Genomic DNA, 20,039 nt, shown 5'->3' with positions numbered 1-20,039 from the left:
ACTATGAGGTTTCTAAACTCAGTGGGCAATTCAGTGCATGAAACTTTCAACATTGGTCTGTTTCTTTAAAACCCTTCATATCTGTAAGTTTTCAGTATACTCAATCTCAACTCAATTATAAGTATAATGTTCAACAAAATATCATTAAACCTTTTTCATTAAACAAGAAAAAAAAAGAAAAGAAAAGAAAAGAAAAGAAAAGAAAAGAAAAGAAAAGAAAAGAAAAGAAAAAAAAAGTACATGGGGAGCCAAGAGGTGTTGGCACACACTTTAATCTCAGTGCTCAGGAGGTGGAGGCTGACCAATCTCTGAGATTGAGGCCAACCTGGTTTACAGAGCCAGTTTCAGGACAACTAGGGCTAAACAGAAAAAACATATACCAAGGGGGAGGGTAAAAAAGGTATATGGGGAAGGCAGTTCTTTATAGTTTCTGTAGGTATACAAAATAAACTTGTTTTCTTTTAAATAACAAAATAGTTACTTGGCTAGTAAGCTACAATAAAGTACCACCTCATATCTATTAGGATGACTACTACTTCCCAAAGAAATTTAAATACATGGGTCAAGTTGTAAAAAAAAAAATTATAATGCTTTTATTCTAAGAAATGCAAGTAAAATGGTATAGCCATTGTTTAAAACAGTGTGATATATTCTGAAAATATTAAAAATACAATTACCATAATCTGCTATAGGCCCAAAAGAATTTGACAAGTTCTCAAAGAATAGACCCATGCTAATCACAACATTATTCACAATTGCTAGAACACAGAAATAACTCATTAACAGATGAGCAGAACACAGCATTTACAAGCAAGCGAGTGTTATTCAGCCTTAAAAACAAAGAGGAAATTCTAGTATATGCTACACATAAACTTCGAAGACACTGTGTTATATAAAATAAGCCAATCATTAAAACAAAAAAAAAGCTGTATGACTACACTTACTTGAGAAAGTTAGACACACCAAACCCACAGACAAAAAGTAGAATTGTAATTGCCAGCCACAATGGAAAAAACAAGTCACTAATGCATACAAAGTTTTAATGGGGCAAAATGCAAACAGTTCTAAACAAATGCTCAAAAATATTAATATTTACAATACCACTAGCTTATATACTTTAAAACAGCAAAGAATAGACTTTATACATTTTATAAGTATTTTAAAGTTATCATAGAAGTTACATGGTCTCATAAATTTAAAGGATATTTCAGTTGTTTCTTAGACTTTATAATGTACATAAGCATTTAAAGGAATGTAATCTGCTTTTAATAAGGAAAACCATGACTTTTTCAACCACACCTTAGGCATAGCTCCACATATCTATCTTTATTTCTTCCTAATTTCTTAAGACAGGAGTGCATGCGTGTGTGCATTAGCATATGTGGTGCAGGTAGATTTATACATGTACAGAGGTGTGTTTAGAAGTCAGAGGCTTTTTTTTTTTCACTGTACTGAAAGCTTGTCAATTCCACCAGCCTAGCAGCCAGCCTGCGTCTTTCTCCAGTCTTCTTAGTACTTACATAGCAAGTGCTAGATTCACCAAGTCTTTGCAACAGTCCCCTCCTTAATTCCTTCTATTTATTCTTATTTTCATTTTTCATTCTTCATTGTCAAATTTTGGAAAGGTCTCAATTCCCTACTTCTCCCTGGACTCAAGTGTCAAGCTTCAGAACCTTGACAATGACTTGGCCTTGAACACTGCTCAAACATCCAACTGCTTAATCCCCAGTAACAATTTCAGGATTCAACCTAGTTTTACTCAGTTATACCAATTTTCCTATTATGCACTAGATTTCTTTTGCATAATTTGGTACTCCTCTGTATTCCCACTGTATCCCAAGTAAAATTCTATCTCAATAGTTAAAAAATATCTGATTCTGCTCCTTCTGAATGTAGGAACTAGGAACTAAGTCTCAAGCATCTTTTTACCCAAAGCACATGACCTGGTTGATTAATATTTAAAGTAAACAGAGGTCATATTTAAACAATCTTGCTTTCAGGAGTTATAAATTAATAACAGGCACAAAGATGGTTGAATCTTCCTCTAATTTTCCTATTTATCCACAACCGCTAAGGGCACAAAAAAATTAAGCATCGAGAATCATGTGCGTAGTTATCTACTTAACTATTAGGCATCTAACTTTATGCAGAGGTTTGGAACTATTTGGCAAGGGGATATATAAGGAGATATGTTCCAATCTCTAGATATAGTTTAAGGTTGTTCCTTCTTTTTCTCTTTTGAATTCAATTTACCTTTTTTTTTATTTTAAGCCTGAAAGGTGTTTTCAAATAAAACAGGGTAGGGTAACTTAAGACATAGAATAACCTGAATCAAGTAATACTTACATTCGGCTAGCTTCAATGTCCTCAGACTGGGGTTCTCCTGGTGATCTGTAAAATGTAATTAATGACAAATATTAGTGAATTCCAAAAAAGGTATAGAAATATAAGTAAGAGAGATAAATTTGAAAGCAAAACTTAAATTTTAATGAAAATAAAGTAAGCAGATCAGATTGTCGTAACACATTTAACAACAAACTTTAGAAACCTCAATGTTTGAAAAGAAAATTAAAATCCTTATACTTAGATATCAAAATAATATAAGCCATAATTATTTACAAAGTCAAATATGTATTAAAAAACAAAACTGTTACTTCCTATTAAGTTGGGTTGTGGTATTCAGAGTCTTGAAATTAAATGATGTGTCCGCAAACTATAACCTGAGCAAATACATTAGGGTGTAGGATAATCATCTTTATTTTAAAGTGATATCATACTGAGAGATTTGTATTCATTTAAACACTATGTATACAGAAAAGGCAAGGATAAGTACTTGCAGGAAAGGCCGTATTTCTCTCAAAACCTAAACCATTAACAAAAAAATTCCTTGAAAAATGTCTTCCAATTTCTTCAATAGACAATTTAAACTCAAGTACAACAGTGTTCATAAATCTCTAAAATATTTAAATGCTATACACCATTCTAATCATAATTCTTATGGTTCAATAAGAAAATTAGATTTCCCTAAAAAAAACTATCTGCCATCAGTATGTATATGGAGTATTATATTTGCTAGATAATCGTAGGCTAGATTTTGTTTTAATAGCTGCTGGTTATTTTCTTTATTTTTTAATATATCAGCTAATATAGAAAATGCATACATCTAAAACACCAAAGAGCATCCCATTTTTATTGGGTGGAACATAAGCCAACTTTCCCTATTATGAACATCTGGCTAAAGAACAAATTCCACAGCTGGGCACAGCCATACTTTCCTATAATTCCTGTCATCAGAATGCTAAACCAGGATTTAGCATGAGGACAGCCTGTTCTACATAGTGAGACACTGCCTCACAAAAAGAAAAAAAACTATTACCCTATATAATGTTCTATGATGAATTTATTTCAATACCTATTTCTAATGCTTTAAATTCTCAAAATAGGTTAAGAAAGAAAAGAATAATTTTTCAAATTTGTATACAAAGATGATCTGTGATTTTATTACTGACTTTAGACTTTCAAGCTAAAGACTTGATTTGTGAATTTATCACTGACTTCAGACTTTCAACTTAAACAACAAGTTTACAAAAGGCTTATTTTGACTCATGGTTATGGAGGGTTTTTTTTTAACAATGATCCTTAAGTTAGGGGATGGAGAAGTGGCTCACTACTTAAGGGCACTTGCTGCTCCCAGAGAAATCAAGGTTTGCCTCTCAGCACCCACAGTTGCTCACAACCATCAGAAACTCCAGTTCCAGATCAGATGCCCTCTTCTGGCTTCTGTGAGCATCAGGTACACATGTGCATCTGGAACACACATACACGCCTGCAAGCAAAACTCATACACATAAAATTTAAAAAAGAATCTTAAAAATTAATGAATTCATTTCTTTAGTGTCAAAGAAATTTCTCTTCTTTGCTAGAATTTCAAAATAACACTCATTGCAATTCATTTACATTTCAAGTCAGTAATGCACACACACAGAGAAAAAGAAAAAAATGTTGGATTAAAAACAGACCCCAAAAGCTCAGACAGTTTAGATTTTCTTAGTAGTTTATTTTTATTTTCTGTTTATCACAAAATTACGTGAGAACTGAAAATTGTAGATTGGCAGTGATAACAAATGAAAAATTCTCCACCCTCTTCCCCCCAGGAAACAAGCAAATATTTCAGAAATAACGGTCTCCACCAGCCTTAAGAAACTACCAAGATTGTTTCCAAACTTATATCTCATATAAAATGGCTAGAAGAGCTAAAATATTATGGTAACCCATACACTAGCTAACTCATTTTGGAATGTGCCTTTCTAACATATTATTAAGACTGTGAGATAAAACTGGTTTGCAAAACAACAAAAACCTGTTAGCAATGAGGAAGCCAAATTAGAAGCCTCTGAAGAGGTAGGAAGCAAAATGTTTGAAATGTACATGAAAAGAGAAAAATTTAGAGAAGGTTAAGAATGATGAGAGAGGAAAAATTATATAAGAAAATATAAGATAAAAGAAAAACAGAACTATATCTCAAGAGAATATTACAGAACTGCTGCAGTTTCAAGATCCCAAAAGGAACTACAGAACAAACATATGGTCAAATCGCCAACTATAGTTATTTTCCCAATTTCTGATTGCTACAGAGTATGTGAATGCCAGTAACATAATGCCAACCAACTATTGTAAACATACTAGACTTCTATTTAATATTTACATATATTAGAGTGAGTTATTAAACACCATTTAACCAAACTAAAAATTTAAGAAACCCCAGGGAGATCAGAGTAAAAATAATCCAAAAATTATTATTCTTAAATTATACTTTTCTTAGTCTCCTAGACATAGTACAGCAGAGGTTGCTTCCATTCAAACACAGTTTTATTTTAGTCAAGAAAAAAATATATAAATATAACAAAAACATGTTTCTGATCATAGCATACATCTGAATGTCTACTCATAGACTATTTTAATAATACTTTAATTAAGTTACCAAAATATAACCTAAAACTAGAGTTAACTTTCAAACCTCGAAGTATATGTAACACCTACTAATAGTTCCAAAACTGTTCTTTGGCTCTTAAAATGCTTACTGTTTCTTTACTGCCAATACATTTGAAATAAGAATCCAGTACATGCTCCTAATTTTACCAAATTCAAAATATAAAACCAACCAAAAGTTAATAAAAAAAAGCCACTACCAACCCAAGACTGATTCAAGTTATCCTAAAGTTTGCCAGAATATTAATAAATGAATAAATGAAATTTGAAACCTGAAACATACCTAGTAACATTGGTAAGGAAAAGTCTTCTAAAAGTATCAATTTTAGGTATTAATTTTAAAGACAGAAAATACAATCACAAAACACCAACTAATCTGAACACTGGAACATGAGGTAGCAAATCCATCCTTCTAAAGAGGTAAAGCTGCACTTTAACTCTACTGTAACTCTCTAGGAGAAAAAATACACTAGTTTTACTAAAGGTGCAACATTTCTAGAGAAGCATTTAAAATTCTGCCACATAAAATATTAAAAATACGACTTAAGATATTTTCCATATATCTCTTAAAATGTCCATACTGTTATCTTCAAAATTCTCGAGAAATATTTTCTTATTTATCTATGAAGAAAAACAGGTCTTTGTTGATTACTTATCTTCATGAATGGAAGGGCAAGTTAAGAAATGCACTATAATAAATATCTGAGAAAGGAGGTTAAATGAAGAAATGGCTCTGTTCTTAGGTCTTTTATTATCAATATTCCTGCTACCTATGCATTTTGTCATTTTTATAGCACATAATTCATTTTACAATGACAGCCTTTCTAAGACTGTAAAATAACATTCAAAATTACCTTTTACAAGCTGTGGCCATTCGGTGACATCAGGGTGATAACAGCTTTGAGTCACTGATTAAAAACAGGTTGTCACACCAGTCTAGCTGCTAACTTGATCTGAACGTAGGCTTAATAATTCTAATAAATTAAACAAACCTTTAGTTAGAACACTAGCATAAACCCAAATCATTGCTCAAATCATAATCTTCAAAGCTTTAAATCAGTAGTCAATATAAAATTTATTAAAAGAATAATTATCACAGGAAAACCTTTATGAACTATTCTCCAGTATATTGTTTTTTTTAAATGCTTTCTTCATTTGAGAAAATCCAAAACTCAAAACTACTCCAAAATCCAGGAAGTTTTAAATTATCATGGCAACAACTCAAAAAGGGTTGGATTTAGGAGTATTTCCAATTTTGAATTTTTAGATTAGGTATGTTCTACCAGTAAAGGCTGCAGAAACATGCAAAATCTGAAAAATCTGAAAACTTGTTAAACCTGAAACATAATCTGGTCCCAGGCATTTCTGATAAAAATAATAATCTCTATTTTTCAATGTAGTATTATATGGTTCACAAAATACAACAATCAACAGTACTCTTATGTTCCACTGACTTTAGCTCTACACAATCAAAATACACGCTGAGAGTAACAGTAAGCAGCCTCAGAGTGATTAACTCACTTCCCAAGACTTTGCAAATAATGTTGAAATTAAGACCAAAAAACCAAGATCGGCTAAATTTCTACTAAGTATTAGAATTTTGCTATGGCTTAGTTTTGCTTTACAGTGTTTTGTGATTTAAATACATACAAATAAGCAAAAATTTAAGACTATGGATTGTGGCAATAATTAGAATGAGACTGATTTAGTATCAAGAGTCTTTAAATGATGGGAGAAATCTGCTACCCAACAGGCAAATCTTGATGAAAGTTTTACACACACACAAACACACACACACACACACACACACACACACACAGAGAGAGAGAGAGAGTATTTAAGTAGTATCATTAACTGTTAGACTCTTGGATCTATAAGAAAGTATTCATTTTCATCACCATTAAGACACAATTCTAGTAAATAATATAGCAAAATATGAATGCATATCCTATTATTCACATATCTTAACTACCATATGTGATTTTAAACAAATCTGATTCGCTTCACAGCCCTCCTTATCATACTGTAATCCTGACAAAATGCCAATACTGTTATGATTTTATCTACTTTTTCCCCACTATCCTCTTCCACTGATCTATAAACATAGAATAAATGTGAATGAGTTTAAAACAACCAAAAAAAGAAGTATAAGATTAGGAAGAAGAAAGCCCCTTCACAATTAACACCCTCAAACTGACAGCACAAACAAGATGACTGAAAGCATGGAATCAGAACCCAACTTAAAATAGGAAGTTATGTGAGAATCCCAAAGGAATTATTAAAGCATCATTGTTTGAGCCCATATTATTGCTAGAGTTGGCCCAAGTATATATACATAAACAAATTTGGGGATCCCAATAAATAGGATTAATAATTCCTGTTAAGAAATAACCCAATTTCCCAAATTTTCCTATCATAACTATACATCTTTTACTAATAACCTAATCATCACGGAAAGAGCAAGGGAGAGAAGAAACATCCTTGAAATAAATAATGTGGTCCATGGCATAGTTCCCTTAGTTTCTCATGAAACTAACAGCTTATGTGGAATTATGTGAATATTGAAATGATCTAACTTCTAACTTACAAACACAAAAAATAACACAGTTTAAGTAAAATCAACTAATTCATTAAAGAAATACACACACACTCTTAGGATTACTAAGTCAAGTACTCTCTACTAGTCTCTTCTTTATTAGGTTCAGTGTTCAGCTGAACAGTTTCCAAAGACATTCTAAGATTCCACTCTGCATGACCACTTACTATCTGGGAAATCTTGGATAAGTTATATAACCTCTCTTAACCTCAGTAACCTTAAAGCAGAATTAACACCCTAGTCTGTGTTATCATAAGAGTGCCTTGTATATAGTATGCTTGCAAATAAATGAAAGAGATTTTTCATACCAACAGCCTAACAGCCAAGTCTATTTCCTTGATCTTCTTATTCATATTACTTTACGTCTCATAATACAGTAAACTCACAAATTCTTCCTGCACCCACTTATATCCCTCACAGTCTACCTGGTATGATCCTTTAAAAATGACAAGCGTCCAAATTTATTGAACGCATTTCTCTTATGCTAGTCATAATATTAAAATAATTCATGCAATATGAATTTCAAAAAGTAAAACAGAAACATACCATATTTCGCCAAACTTCTGAGGAACTGGTGAACTCTAAAATCAGGCTCTTACAGATTTTTAACCTAAAATATAAAACACCTCACTCAATTCTTTTAACATAAACTGGATAGTCTTTCAAAAAAATTACTCAAATTCAATATAAAATAAAATCCAATTTATCTTCAATAATACTTATAAAGATCCAAAAATATATTGAAAGACAAATTACCCTACTCCTATTGCCAAGAAAAGTAGCAGGGTAGCTATGTAGGCTGTGATCTGAATATTTTCCAACTAGGAAAGCCATGTTTCCCTTCTTCGTATAAAAAGTAACGCTCCTCAACCTCTTAGCCTCCTTACAAATGGGCTGAAATGTATTAAAATTGTTCACATACCTCAAATCCCTTCAGATATCTATAGTAATTCTGCTTTCAGTTAATCTCTATATGAAAAACTTCTGCTGTATAAAAACCTCCTAGAGTTGCAACCATGGCTAAGTCCTTTGACCTTTCAGTTTTCACTCTCTCAGGAGTGTTAAGTTGTTGAATTAGAGAAAATGTACTGAAGAATATAGATGCTTTCCTGACACATAACAGGACTCCATTACTCAATTAAATCACTCCATGTCTATCACAACTCTTTACAAATAAAAAATAACAATGAACTTACTACAAAACTTAAAACAAGCTCTCCCATGATTTTAAATTTGTGTTCATAGTTCATTTATTACTTGTCTGAGTATCTTTCAGCCTTTAAAGTCTTTTTACCTTATTTTGTAATAATGAGAAAACCTAACCCCATGGATGAAGAAACAATAAAATAAATAAATCTGCATATTATTTATAGGTAAATATGTAGGTAGGAAGGAAGGAAGGAGGAAAGAGGGAGGGAAGGAGGGATGGAGGAAGGGATGGAAGAAGGGAGGGAGGGAGGGAGAGAAGGAAGAAGAGAAGATAAGAAGGAAGGAAGGAAAGGAAGGAAGGAAGGAAGGAAGGAAGGAAGGAAGGAAGGAAGGAAGGAAAAAAGGGCAAATTGATGGATTGATAAATGATGGATGGGTAGGTGGATGGATGGATGGATGGATTGATGGATGGATGGATGGATGGATGGATGGACAAACAGATTAATAAACTGATAGATGGAGTGACTTGAGATGGTCTTACTACATAAGCTTGGCTGGTCAGGAACTTGCTATGTAATCTAGGCCAGTCTTGAATTCATAGGAATTGCCTGATCCTGTCTAAGTGCTGGGATCAAAGGTGTGTACAACCACACCCAGCATTGCATTAACTATTTTAAATAAAACCAACAAACACTATGAGTTTAGAGAACTGAGTTTCAATCTACAACAAAATCACTTGAGGAAATCTATTAAAATATACCTATTAGGCAGGTACGGTGAAGTGCATCACAATGTCAGTACTGGGGAGGTAAAGGCAAGATGACCAGAAATTCAAAGACAGGCTTGGCTGTGTAGTTAGTTCTAGAACAGCCTAAACAATATGAGAACCTGTCTTTTTTAAAAAAAAAAAAAAAGACAGAAAAAGAAAAGGCAGACAGATGCAGGCTTCTCTACAGTAATTCTGATTCAGGGCAACTGGAGAACATGAATTTGTATTTCGAACACACTTCAAGAGATGCATGCATGTACTTAATATCATAAACACACCTATTTTGAAGACCCTGTCTTTGGCATTATAACTTCCAGCTCCCAATTATCAAGGGTATAACATGATTTGAATATCTCAGCATCTATTAATTTTAAAAATTCTTTTTAAATCTCAATAATCCCCACACACTCACATTGTATACACACACCTAAAACATTCTATTCTATAAATTTGTATGTCACCAATCTCATTGTCCTAACAGAGAGAAAAATCTCATGTCATTTTCTTCCCCTATTTCTATTTAAAACAGCCAGTATTTGCAAGTCTTCAAATTCTTCATTCAACAGATATCAATTCAGTTTTGAGTGTAGCTACTAAAACACCATGGTCTCCACAAAGATAAGACTTATCACATACTAGTAAATCCTGTGGCATAAAAGTAGGATTCTCGTTCCAATGGCTCAAATCAGAAAAGCTCAAATAATATTGCAGAATCTCTTCTGCCAAGTATAATATATTGCTTACTCACTGCTACCAATTCTACCTCAGGAATCTCCCTACAATCCAACACTATCCCTAATAATTCTTTAGTGGCCTTTACTTGCTTTCAGAATAAAGCTTATTCTCTCCATCACAATGTGTAAAACTATGTTTTCAAAACCTGCTAGTATACCTTTCTTCCAGACTAGACAAAACATTAAGAAAGTATGTCATTAATTTTTACACTAAATGTTTTAAAAGGTTTATAGAATAAAACAGCTCACAGAAGAAAAAACTTGGGTGGCTATGTAAATGCAAGGTTAAGAAACTTCAATCTGTTTCAAAAGACTATCCATGTCCATTTCCTTATAAACCATTCTAGCTCAAAGTAAGGCCTGGAAATATTAAGCTTTAAAAAAATTTTTTTGTAATATTTCATCTTTAAAGAAAGAATCCATTGCTTCTTTTCCCCACATGGTTACTAAGACTGTTGTGATACAGAGCCTTGTTATTTTACCTAGTTTCTCTCTTACATATTTTGACAGAACTATCCTCCTAGAAATTAGAACTTGATCATATCTCTCTCATATTAAAAAAATCCCTATGTCTTCTCAATGCTAGTAACATAAATTTCAAACTATTTTTTTACTTATTAACTGAGGTCCTTGTCATATGGTCATATCCAATCATCCAAACATTGCCCATATAATGATGACATCCTGAAGAATCTATCAATCTCCCTAGGTTGTTGTACTCTATTATATATTAGAAATCTCTATTTCTGGTTTTAATAATTTTGCTTCTCAGGACATTCCACTAGAAATGTTTTCCTGTGCTCTGCAATTTCCATCCTCTTTTTATCCATAAAAGCCTATTTAAAAAACAAACAAAACTATTCTTGCCAAAACTTTAGAGCACCCAAAATGAACAATGACAATTAAAAGGACTGAGAATGACAATAATACTAACAATGTAAAAAATTAGAATCTTCACACATCACTAGTAAAATTATTTCAAAAAATATACATATATGGCCACTTTGAGAAAAGTTTAAAAATGTCTCTAGTTTTAAATAGTTACCATATGTTCCAGCCACCTAGATATATAATCAAAAGAATAGTGTATATTCATAACAAAAGCTAAACCCATATATACATAGATACGTATATATCTATGTATATAGATATACATTTTATATATATATATGTGCCTGCACACACACACACACGTGTGCGCGCGTGTGCAACACGCATGCACATGCACAAAATACTATAACAACCCAAACTGAAAGCATACCAAAGCCCATATACTGATGACTGGACAAATAATCAGCCATAAAAAAAATAAAAAATAAAAATTTGAATAAGATGGTTTCAAGGTCCTTGTCAACATGAACCTTGTACAGTTTCTTTTCTTTTAAAATTTTTTCTGTAAATTATAAAACACACACAGAAAATTGAATAGCATACAGCAGACCATGGATTTCAAATACCAGTACTTAAAAACAAAATTAATTAAATTTGTTAAATTGAAGCATGTAGGAAAAAAAATCATAAAACTCTTATCATTTTACCAACCACTCAGAATTAAAGCAAAAGATGCCATTTGATATCATTATTTAAAATCTAACTATTCCAAATACTGGTTAAAGATGCTAGAAACAAAAATGTTCATTCACTGGTGATATATAGTATATGTTGGCAAATCTAATTTATATAAAATTTGACATATCTAATCAAGTTAAAGATATATCCTATTCTCTAACAACTTCATTTCTTTAATTTTCCCTAAAGAAAACCTTTTACAAAGGAAGTATAAAAATGATCTGAGCAATATAGGAAGCAATCCAAAATATTCATAAGCAGTGGCATATAATACTACTTAGTTACTAAGTAGTATAACTACTTAGTTAGTTAAGTACAGATAAAAGACTAAAATTAGCTCAGTTCTCCTACTATGCTTAAGGGTTCTTATTTTAAAATTATACAGTCCAATCTGTGGAGGAAAGTAAACTCCTCCTTGAAGTTCCTAATCTTTTACTTAAGCTCTTATTCCATCTCCAGTCTACAATCCTGTACAAGGTTATAGAGTCAGTGAGAAGCAATGACCGAGAGGATGAAAAATGGAAAGGCATTTATAAGTGGAGAAACTTCATTACTTTGAAACTAAGGATTTGGATTTTCTTAATGTATTTTCTATCAGTAACACATGATACAGTAACACATGATTAAAAGTGAGGACAAAAACACATTCTCTAATGAGTATCTGAAGTAAGATTTACCTACTACTATAGATTTACATCTATATATACAACAGGTACTCAAAAAACATTTTAAATTACCAAACAAAAACACACTTAGCAAAGGCAAATATTAATTATCTTTATTTTTGGCATATTGTGTGTTTAGCAAATGTATCTACACAGTGGGGCATAATAATAGAAATCTTAAGGAGTAAAAACTAATAAATTAGGGATACGCTACTTCCCCTTATGATACACTAGGATTTTTTTTTTCAAAGGGGACTACGCACTTCATCTTTTCCTTTCCAAAAAACAGCAGTATGATTCACATCTGACACTAGATAGAGTGCTGAAACTATAATGAAAAGAAATTCTTACAGTGGTATCAACTAAAGAAAACAAGAAATGAGTTTCAGAAAAGACAAGAGTCCTAGGAGATAACAAAATATAAGGTTTGTTCATACTAAATGATACATTATTACATGGTTGGTGTGTTATATTTTCCTCTATATTGTTCCTATCTTCTATATTTAACTAGACGTATGGGCATTTATTTTACATCACAGATTATAAAACTAAATGAATTATAGCCATGGTTTAAACCACAATGGCATCTCCAAGACTATTTTCTCATATCAGAAAGTCCATTAGAAGTTTGAAGTGACTAGCCATCTCTTTTATTAAAAAAAAAGAAACAACAAAACAAAACAAAACAAAAAACACATAAATATGGTACTATGGCCCCTAAAGCCTGCCCTTTCCCATCATTCTTATAATTCATTCACTTGTAATTCATTTAATTAATAAACAGGTCAAGTAAGGCAAATGACAAGGAATTCAGCTTTCCAAATAACTTATCACTAACAATTAAGAGCTACTGTTCATGTTAAATGTATGTTACGTATTTCTAGGTTTTACCTGAAGCCATAGTAGTAGTAAGTGCTTCAGAACTTCAGTGGTTTAAGAAACAAAACAACCTAAGTTTATAGAAATAGAGTTATCAAATCTGAAACAAATTCATATATTGTAAATGCAGCTGTAAAGGAGGTATACACCTGCAATCCCAGCCCTCAAAAGAGGTACATACCAGAAAGAACAGGAGTTCAAATTTATTCTCCCAGTCAGTTCCAAGCTAACATGGACTGAAGAACCCTTTGTCTCAAAATAAATAAACAAAAAAATAAAATAAAATAAAATAAAATAAAATAAAATAAAATAAAATAAAATGGGCTGGAGAGATGGCTCAGTGGTTAAGAACACTGACTGCTCTTTCAACGATCCTGAGTTCAATTCCCAACAACCACACGTTTGCTCACAACCATCTGTAATGGGATCCTATGCCTTCTTCTGGTGTGTTTGAGGACAGCTACAATGTGCTCATTTACATAAAATAAATATTTAAAAGATAAATAAATAAATAAATAAATAAATAAAATATCCCCAGATAATTTTTTTTTTTTTTAAAGGCTTAGCCATGTTAACAGAAAACTGTATAACACATTCCATCATCCTTTCTCCTACATCTTTCCTGGGCAAGTTACTTTCTTTATACAGTATCAATCAATGTTCAAGAAGTATCACATATGAGCAACATAATCCTCTGTAACAAGAAGGCAGTAGCACTTTAATATGATTAACAAGGCCTTTAATATGATTAACAAGGCCTTAGAAAGATAAATGGCCTGTTCCTTTTTAACTCACTCTGGCTCAAGACAGAAGCCAGGAGAGCAACAACTTCTGACAATATGAATAGTGCATCCTTTATTCCATTTCAATAATCCTAGGTTGTTTTGTTTCCTAAACCTCTGAAATTCTGAACTACTGATTTATTCTGTGGCTTCAGGTAAAACCTAGAAATAAGTAATGTATATTTAAACCTCTTTCAAAAAGCAGTATTTTAAAAAAAAATCTTTCATTTATATATAGGCCCAATACTTACAATCTTCCCAAATTACTATTCAGTTAATTTAGTTGTTATAGACAACTGAGATCAAGAAACTATAGCTAGTACTTTGATATTAAGAGAAAACGTAAGAAATTTGATGTGTACTTATTAATAAATCACCTTATTAAGAAGGAATAAAGTATCTTCAAGTATTTCAAGCATTTCATGTTTGGAAAAAGAAAGAGAAAAATAATAGTATTTCTACTTAATACAATTTATTTCACATCTTTTATTCAAAAGAATAAAATCCTGTGCTATCTTATAAGGATTATCTTTTACTAATAGTACAAAAATATATATAACTCCATAAAAGTGAATTGGTAATTGAAAAATAAGTGTAGCTATTCTTCTAAACAAATATGGTAGAACATCTGTCAATAAAAGTAGAACTTTGACCTAGGAGCCAGAGACTCCTGACTAATTCTGGCTTTAGATGAACTTAAAAAAACCATTTCAAAACTCTTCGATTTCCTCATGTATTTAAAAAACTTAATATAGTAGCTGATCTCAGATATAAGAGTATTTAGTTTCATAACATCTCTGACTCTTATTATTGAAAGTCAAAATGGTAATCACTCTCCAAAAAATGAGTCCCAACAGGCTTAGTGGTATATAAATAGGATATTGATGGGCTGCAAGTAAGACATGAACACATATACTGGATTGTTACCATCACCCCAAAAAAGATACAAACAGTATCCTTTACAATTTTAGTTGCGGGATTAAGGGGTACTAAATCTACAGAACTGCCCTAAAACTGGAGGGGCATAGACAATTCCTTAACATAACAGGATATCACATTAAAAAATAAAATAGTGTTATGTGCAATAAATAACCAACCTATCAGTTTCCAAATAATAGATATTTTCTTGGTTTTTTTTTTTAAACCTTATAACCCAGTCAGCTCACAGAATTCAGAGAAGCCTCAGAAACGCTAGCTGATACTGATAACTATTTCAGACATACTCCACTATATGATCTAAATCTTTGCACACCCCTCAAAAAAACTTCTCTAAAAGCCTAAAATTTGAGGTGATGAAATTACAAGTGGGACTTTTAGGAGGATCAACATTGATGAACAAGAGCCATGTCCTAATTTTAAAAGACCCCATGTCTTAATCTTAGCTGCAGCAGGTGGATCTTTGAGTTGGAGGCCAGCTTTGCCTATTTAGAGGCTAGTGAGAGACACTGTCACAAGAAAGGGGAGGGGGAGGGGGAAAAGACAAAAGACGGGAAGGAGAGGGAAATGGAAGGAGGGCTGGAGAGATGACTCAAAAGTTAAATTAAAAGCACTTGTTGCTCTTCCAAAGGAGCCCACAGGGCAGCTAACAACTGTTTGTAATCCCAGCCACAGCAGTTCCAACACACTCTTCTCACCCCCACAGACACCACACCCATGTGCACTCTCATACAATAAAATCTGAAAAACAAAACAAAACAAAACAAAATAAAAACAAAACAGAGAGATACACAGAGACACACGCCAACCCAAACATAGTGATACAGGCCTGCAATCACAGCTACTGTGAATGGAGGCAGAACTTCCAGTTCAAGGTCTGCCTGAACAGGAGTGAGAACAGAGGACCAGGAAGTGGTAGAGCAGTTCCTAGAACTTGAGAGGCCCTAGGCAGCCCCTAGTCCTCCTAACACTACTCAAATTTACAATGAAAATTAGCTTTGATCTTAAGACTTCTCAGTGTCCTTAACTGTGAGATACATTTTTTTTAGAGGGGGAGGTGATGTAGACCAGTCTTTTGGTATTTTATAAATAGGTTGAACAGACTTAAGGGTTCTGGAAAAACAGTCTCTGATTAAACAATATAAATCCTTGCACTGACTTCATAATGAGAAAGAAAACATAACAGATTATGGGTTATAAACCTTTATATACAAGGTGCTTTAAGGTTTTCAGAAAAACTGGGTAAGAAGTCTTCAAAGATAAAATTGAAAGACTATTAGGCACTTTACAGTCTTTAATTCTCAGAAATCTGAAATATCTTCGCCATCCTGTTTATAGATAAAACCATGTCCCAGTGAAAATGAAATCAAGCTCTAACTACAAAGCTATTTCCAGGCTGGGTGGTGGTACCCACAGCTCTAATCCCAGCACTAGGGAATCAAAAGCAGGTGGCTCTCTGTGAATTTGAAGCCAGACTGGTCAATACAGCTAGCTCCAGGACAGTCACAGCTACACAAGGAAACCCTGCCTCCAAAAAAAATTAAAAAATTAAATTACATTAAATTTAAAAAGCTTTTTTGATTACACATTCTATCACATCTTTGATTGATAACTTTTTTGAGACAAGTTCTGGACTCTTAGTCTAGGCTGGCCTAGACCCTGCCACAATCCTTACACAGCCTCTCAATTGTTGGGTTTACAGATGTGAGAGAGACATCATACCTAACATTGTCTTTATTTTTACCAGAAAGAAAAACTGTCAAAACCAAAACTCTATTACCCTAAACCTTTATGAAGAGAACATCAAAGACTTTAAAGACTATTTTATATGACCCTCTGCTCTGGCACATGTTTTTCTGTATTTGAATGTACTTAAAAGACCACCTCTTAAAACTCATCTCCAGTTGCAATAATCAGAACACTGATGTTTTTAATAGCTGCATATACATGTACTATAAATCCATTAACAGTGATGTTATCACTAATAACAAACATAAAACTAAGTAGAATAAACAAGATAACCATTCATTTAAGGTTTTTTGTTTTGTTTTGTTTTATTTTTTAAGGACAACTGAAAAGATCATCTTAAGCTCTTGAACATAAGAAAAATTAGCTACGGCCAATTAAAAAGAAAATGTTAATATTTGAAACAATTATTACAGCAATTATTTGAAAGACACAAATGTTTAAGAAATACAACTGAATAAAATTTACATCAGAGACAACACAGATACCTAATGAATGCAATGTTAAAAAAACTAATCAAACAGAATGACTTTTGTCTCAGGCAGGAATCACATCTTCTATTTAAAACCATAAAAAGGGCAAGGGGGAAGGCAAGTAGCCCATCCTGGTGGTATACATTTTTAATTGCAGAACCCTGGAGACAAAGCCAAGAGGAGAGTTACACGTCATCCAGCGATATACCATAAGACGCTTTCTCAAAAAAAAAAAAAAAAGGAAAGGGTGATGGTGGGTATTTCAGGGATAAAAAGCCACCTACAAAATCTGAATGCAAAAGGAATTTTCTAAACTCAGTTATGCTCCTCAGGTTATATGAGGAGCAACATCCAAAGAACTATGTGGATACCACTCCACAACACACCAATGGAAGGTAAATATTGACACAAATATTTCACAGCCTACAGTCTGATTTTGAAAACAAAGCTACAAGTCATCTCATCTTTATTATATGCTGTATCTTTCTTAAAATATAGACTGCAAATTGTTGAAGTTCTCAATTTTATTACAGATTCTGATATACGGCTTTTTTGTAATGCTAAGTATTTATGGATTTACAGTCATCCTTAGGCTTATCAGCAATACAGATGCAGTATTTATTTCCTTAAAAGTGCAGTAGGAAGAGTCTATTTAAGGAGAATTTAACACTAAAGCAATTTCTGTCATACATAACAAAACAAAATTTTCCTTTTATCTCTCCTAAATTCTAAATTTACATGATTTACCAAAAAGATATCTAAGAGTAGTCACTAAACTGAGGTGTGACAAAAACATTTGTCATGTCACTTGTCCAATTTATTCAACAAGATTTACTGGGTCTTGGATATTTAGCTTTTTAACAGCTGTATTTCTTAAAGTTCAGGCCATCTTTATTTCAAACGCACTTCCCTACCCAAGACATTTTAACATAATCTGCTGCTTCTCCCAAAACCATGGGTTATGCGAATATCCTTCCCGACTAAGATATGGGATCACACATCCCATATACTATTTGGTTAACATTTCTAATAGTACACTAGGTATCCCAAAGAGATTTTGTACTGTCCTATTTCAGCATGCTCAAAAGACATTTAAAAAAAAAATGACGTGAAATTGTCTTTAGAGGATTCTTCTAAAGCTGAAAAAGTCTTATTAAGATTATATTTTCTATTTTTACGGCTAACGCAATTATAGCATATTCAACTCTTGATTCTTCCAACAAAAAGACTCCGCATCAAAATGGGGAAAACGTCCTTTTCATTTTCTCAACTGAAAAGGGGGAGGGGAGAAGAGGAGGCCAACTGCTTACAGGTTTGCATTTAAAATTAACACAGCAGTTTCTGAGGAATCCAGTAACTCACGTTCAACTACTGAATCCTACCAGAAGCAGCACACGAATGAAACCAGAGCGCAATCCTTGGGCTTGAGGCGCCGCTTCATCCGTCTTCCTTCCAATCCACCCCCAATACCCCAACCAACTAAGCACACATCTATCTAAATATGTCTTCCCCACCAGAGCGCCCCTTTGGAGGCAAAGGCCTGCCTTTAGCAGCCTAAAGCCACGGCTGGCTGTCCGATCTCTGCTTAGATGAGGCCCCAATCTCGACGCCCTCCACGTCCGCCCCACCCCGGGCCCACTCGGGTACCCGCGGGTGACAAAACCCTCCCTCCTGCGCTCAGCCAGCACTGACAGTTAAGGCTGCAGCAGCCGCAGCCACCAGGGCCTAGTCCTGGCACCGGCCCCTCCAGACCACGCGCCCCAAAGCACTCGCTCACGGAGGCGGGTGAGGCCCGGGCGCCTACCCTGTCAACGCGGCCCGGAGGGCGACGAGGGGACCGGCGGTACAGACCAGAGGGAGCGCGCCGGGCAGGCCGCGGCCGCAGCAACACTGACCTGTCCTCGCCCCCGCGCGTGGGCTGCGGCCCTCGCAGCTGCAGCCGCCTCACTGGTCCTTGTCGCCCTCGTCCACCGCCGCCGCCCGCCACCGCCTCGTTCCCTTTCGCTGGCGCCACCGCCGGGTCTCATGCGGGACCCGCGCTTCTCCTCAGGAAACCGAGGCCGGGAGGCCGGGCGCCTGGGCAACCTTGAAGTCGGCGCTGAACCGCTGCTGCCGCGATCTGTCCACAGTGGGGGGCGAGGGCGGCGAGCCACTCCGAAAAGAAGCAGAAGGAGGCGTCACCGTCCGCGACCGGTCGACAGAAGAGAGGCGTAACGAGGCGGTGCGCGAGCGAGCAAGGAGGGGCGGCGAGGGGCTGGGGAAAGACGAAAGGCCCTGTCGACTCCTGTAGTCACCCAGAGAGGAGGGCCACCATCTTGGGAGAAACACGGATCTCGCGAACGCAGCACTGGACGAGATGACTAGGTAGGCGGACCGAGTATCCCGTCAAGCAGCGCGCGCCTCCCTGCCGGGCGAGGGCTCCAAGTCGGGAGGCGGGATGCGAGGCGGGGTTGCGCGTGCGTGGGAGGGCGATGGGCTCTGCCCCGCCCCGATCGCGGCTCCGTAGCGCCCTCCTCTAGTTCGCCTTCGCCTGCGGCGCGGGGGACTTTGGGAAGGGGAGATGGCCTTGGGCTGGGTGGGAGCTGGCCAGCACCGTCGCCATCTTGAGACCGGGTTGAGAGAGAGTTGGTGTATTTAGCTTCTGCTTCTTCTACCTAGTCTGTAGACCGGTGGCTTCGGTATACTCGGGAGAGCCCACAGGGCTAGCCAGCCGAGGAAAGCCTCGGAGTCCGTAAGAAGGACTAATAGGCCA

General features: G+C 35.0%; 1 protein-coding gene across 7 annotated transcripts in view; it reads right to left on the bottom strand.

Annotated features, from left to right (window-relative positions):
- Ube3a (ubiquitin protein ligase E3A) overlaps positions 1 to 19,708 on the bottom strand; it is an 87,123-nt gene extending 67,415 nt beyond the window's left edge. For 2 of the 7 annotated variants that reach the window (XM_031386846.1, XM_031386840.1), the window contains exons 1-4: positions 19,183 to 19,708; positions 8,132 to 8,195; positions 5,844 to 5,963; positions 2,347 to 2,391 (exon numbers count right to left, since the gene is read on the bottom strand). Coding sequence is in view for 6 of the 7 variants with exons in the window: in XM_031386840.1 (XP_031242700.1) it covers positions 2,347 to 2,391; positions 5,844 to 5,863 (65 nt within the window). In the remaining variant the exon portion in view is untranslated. Of the gene's footprint in view, positions 1 to 2,346; positions 2,392 to 5,843; positions 5,964 to 8,131; positions 8,196 to 18,649; positions 19,059 to 19,091; positions 19,121 to 19,182 lie in introns of those variants that run through there. The other 5 variants (XM_031386842.1, XM_031386841.1, XM_031386843.1 and 2 more) reach the window with 5 other exon arrangements.
- Positions 19,709 to 20,039: the final 331 nt, after the last annotated feature.

This window comes from Mastomys coucha, unplaced genomic scaffold (genome assembly GCF_008632895.1).
Source record: "Mastomys coucha isolate ucsf_1 unplaced genomic scaffold, UCSF_Mcou_1 pScaffold21, whole genome shotgun sequence".
NCBI classification, from domain to species: Eukaryota; Metazoa; Chordata; class Mammalia; order Rodentia; family Muridae; genus Mastomys; species Mastomys coucha.
Note: the sequence above shows the minus strand (reverse complement) of the source record. Positions and strands in the feature narration are given on the sequence as shown.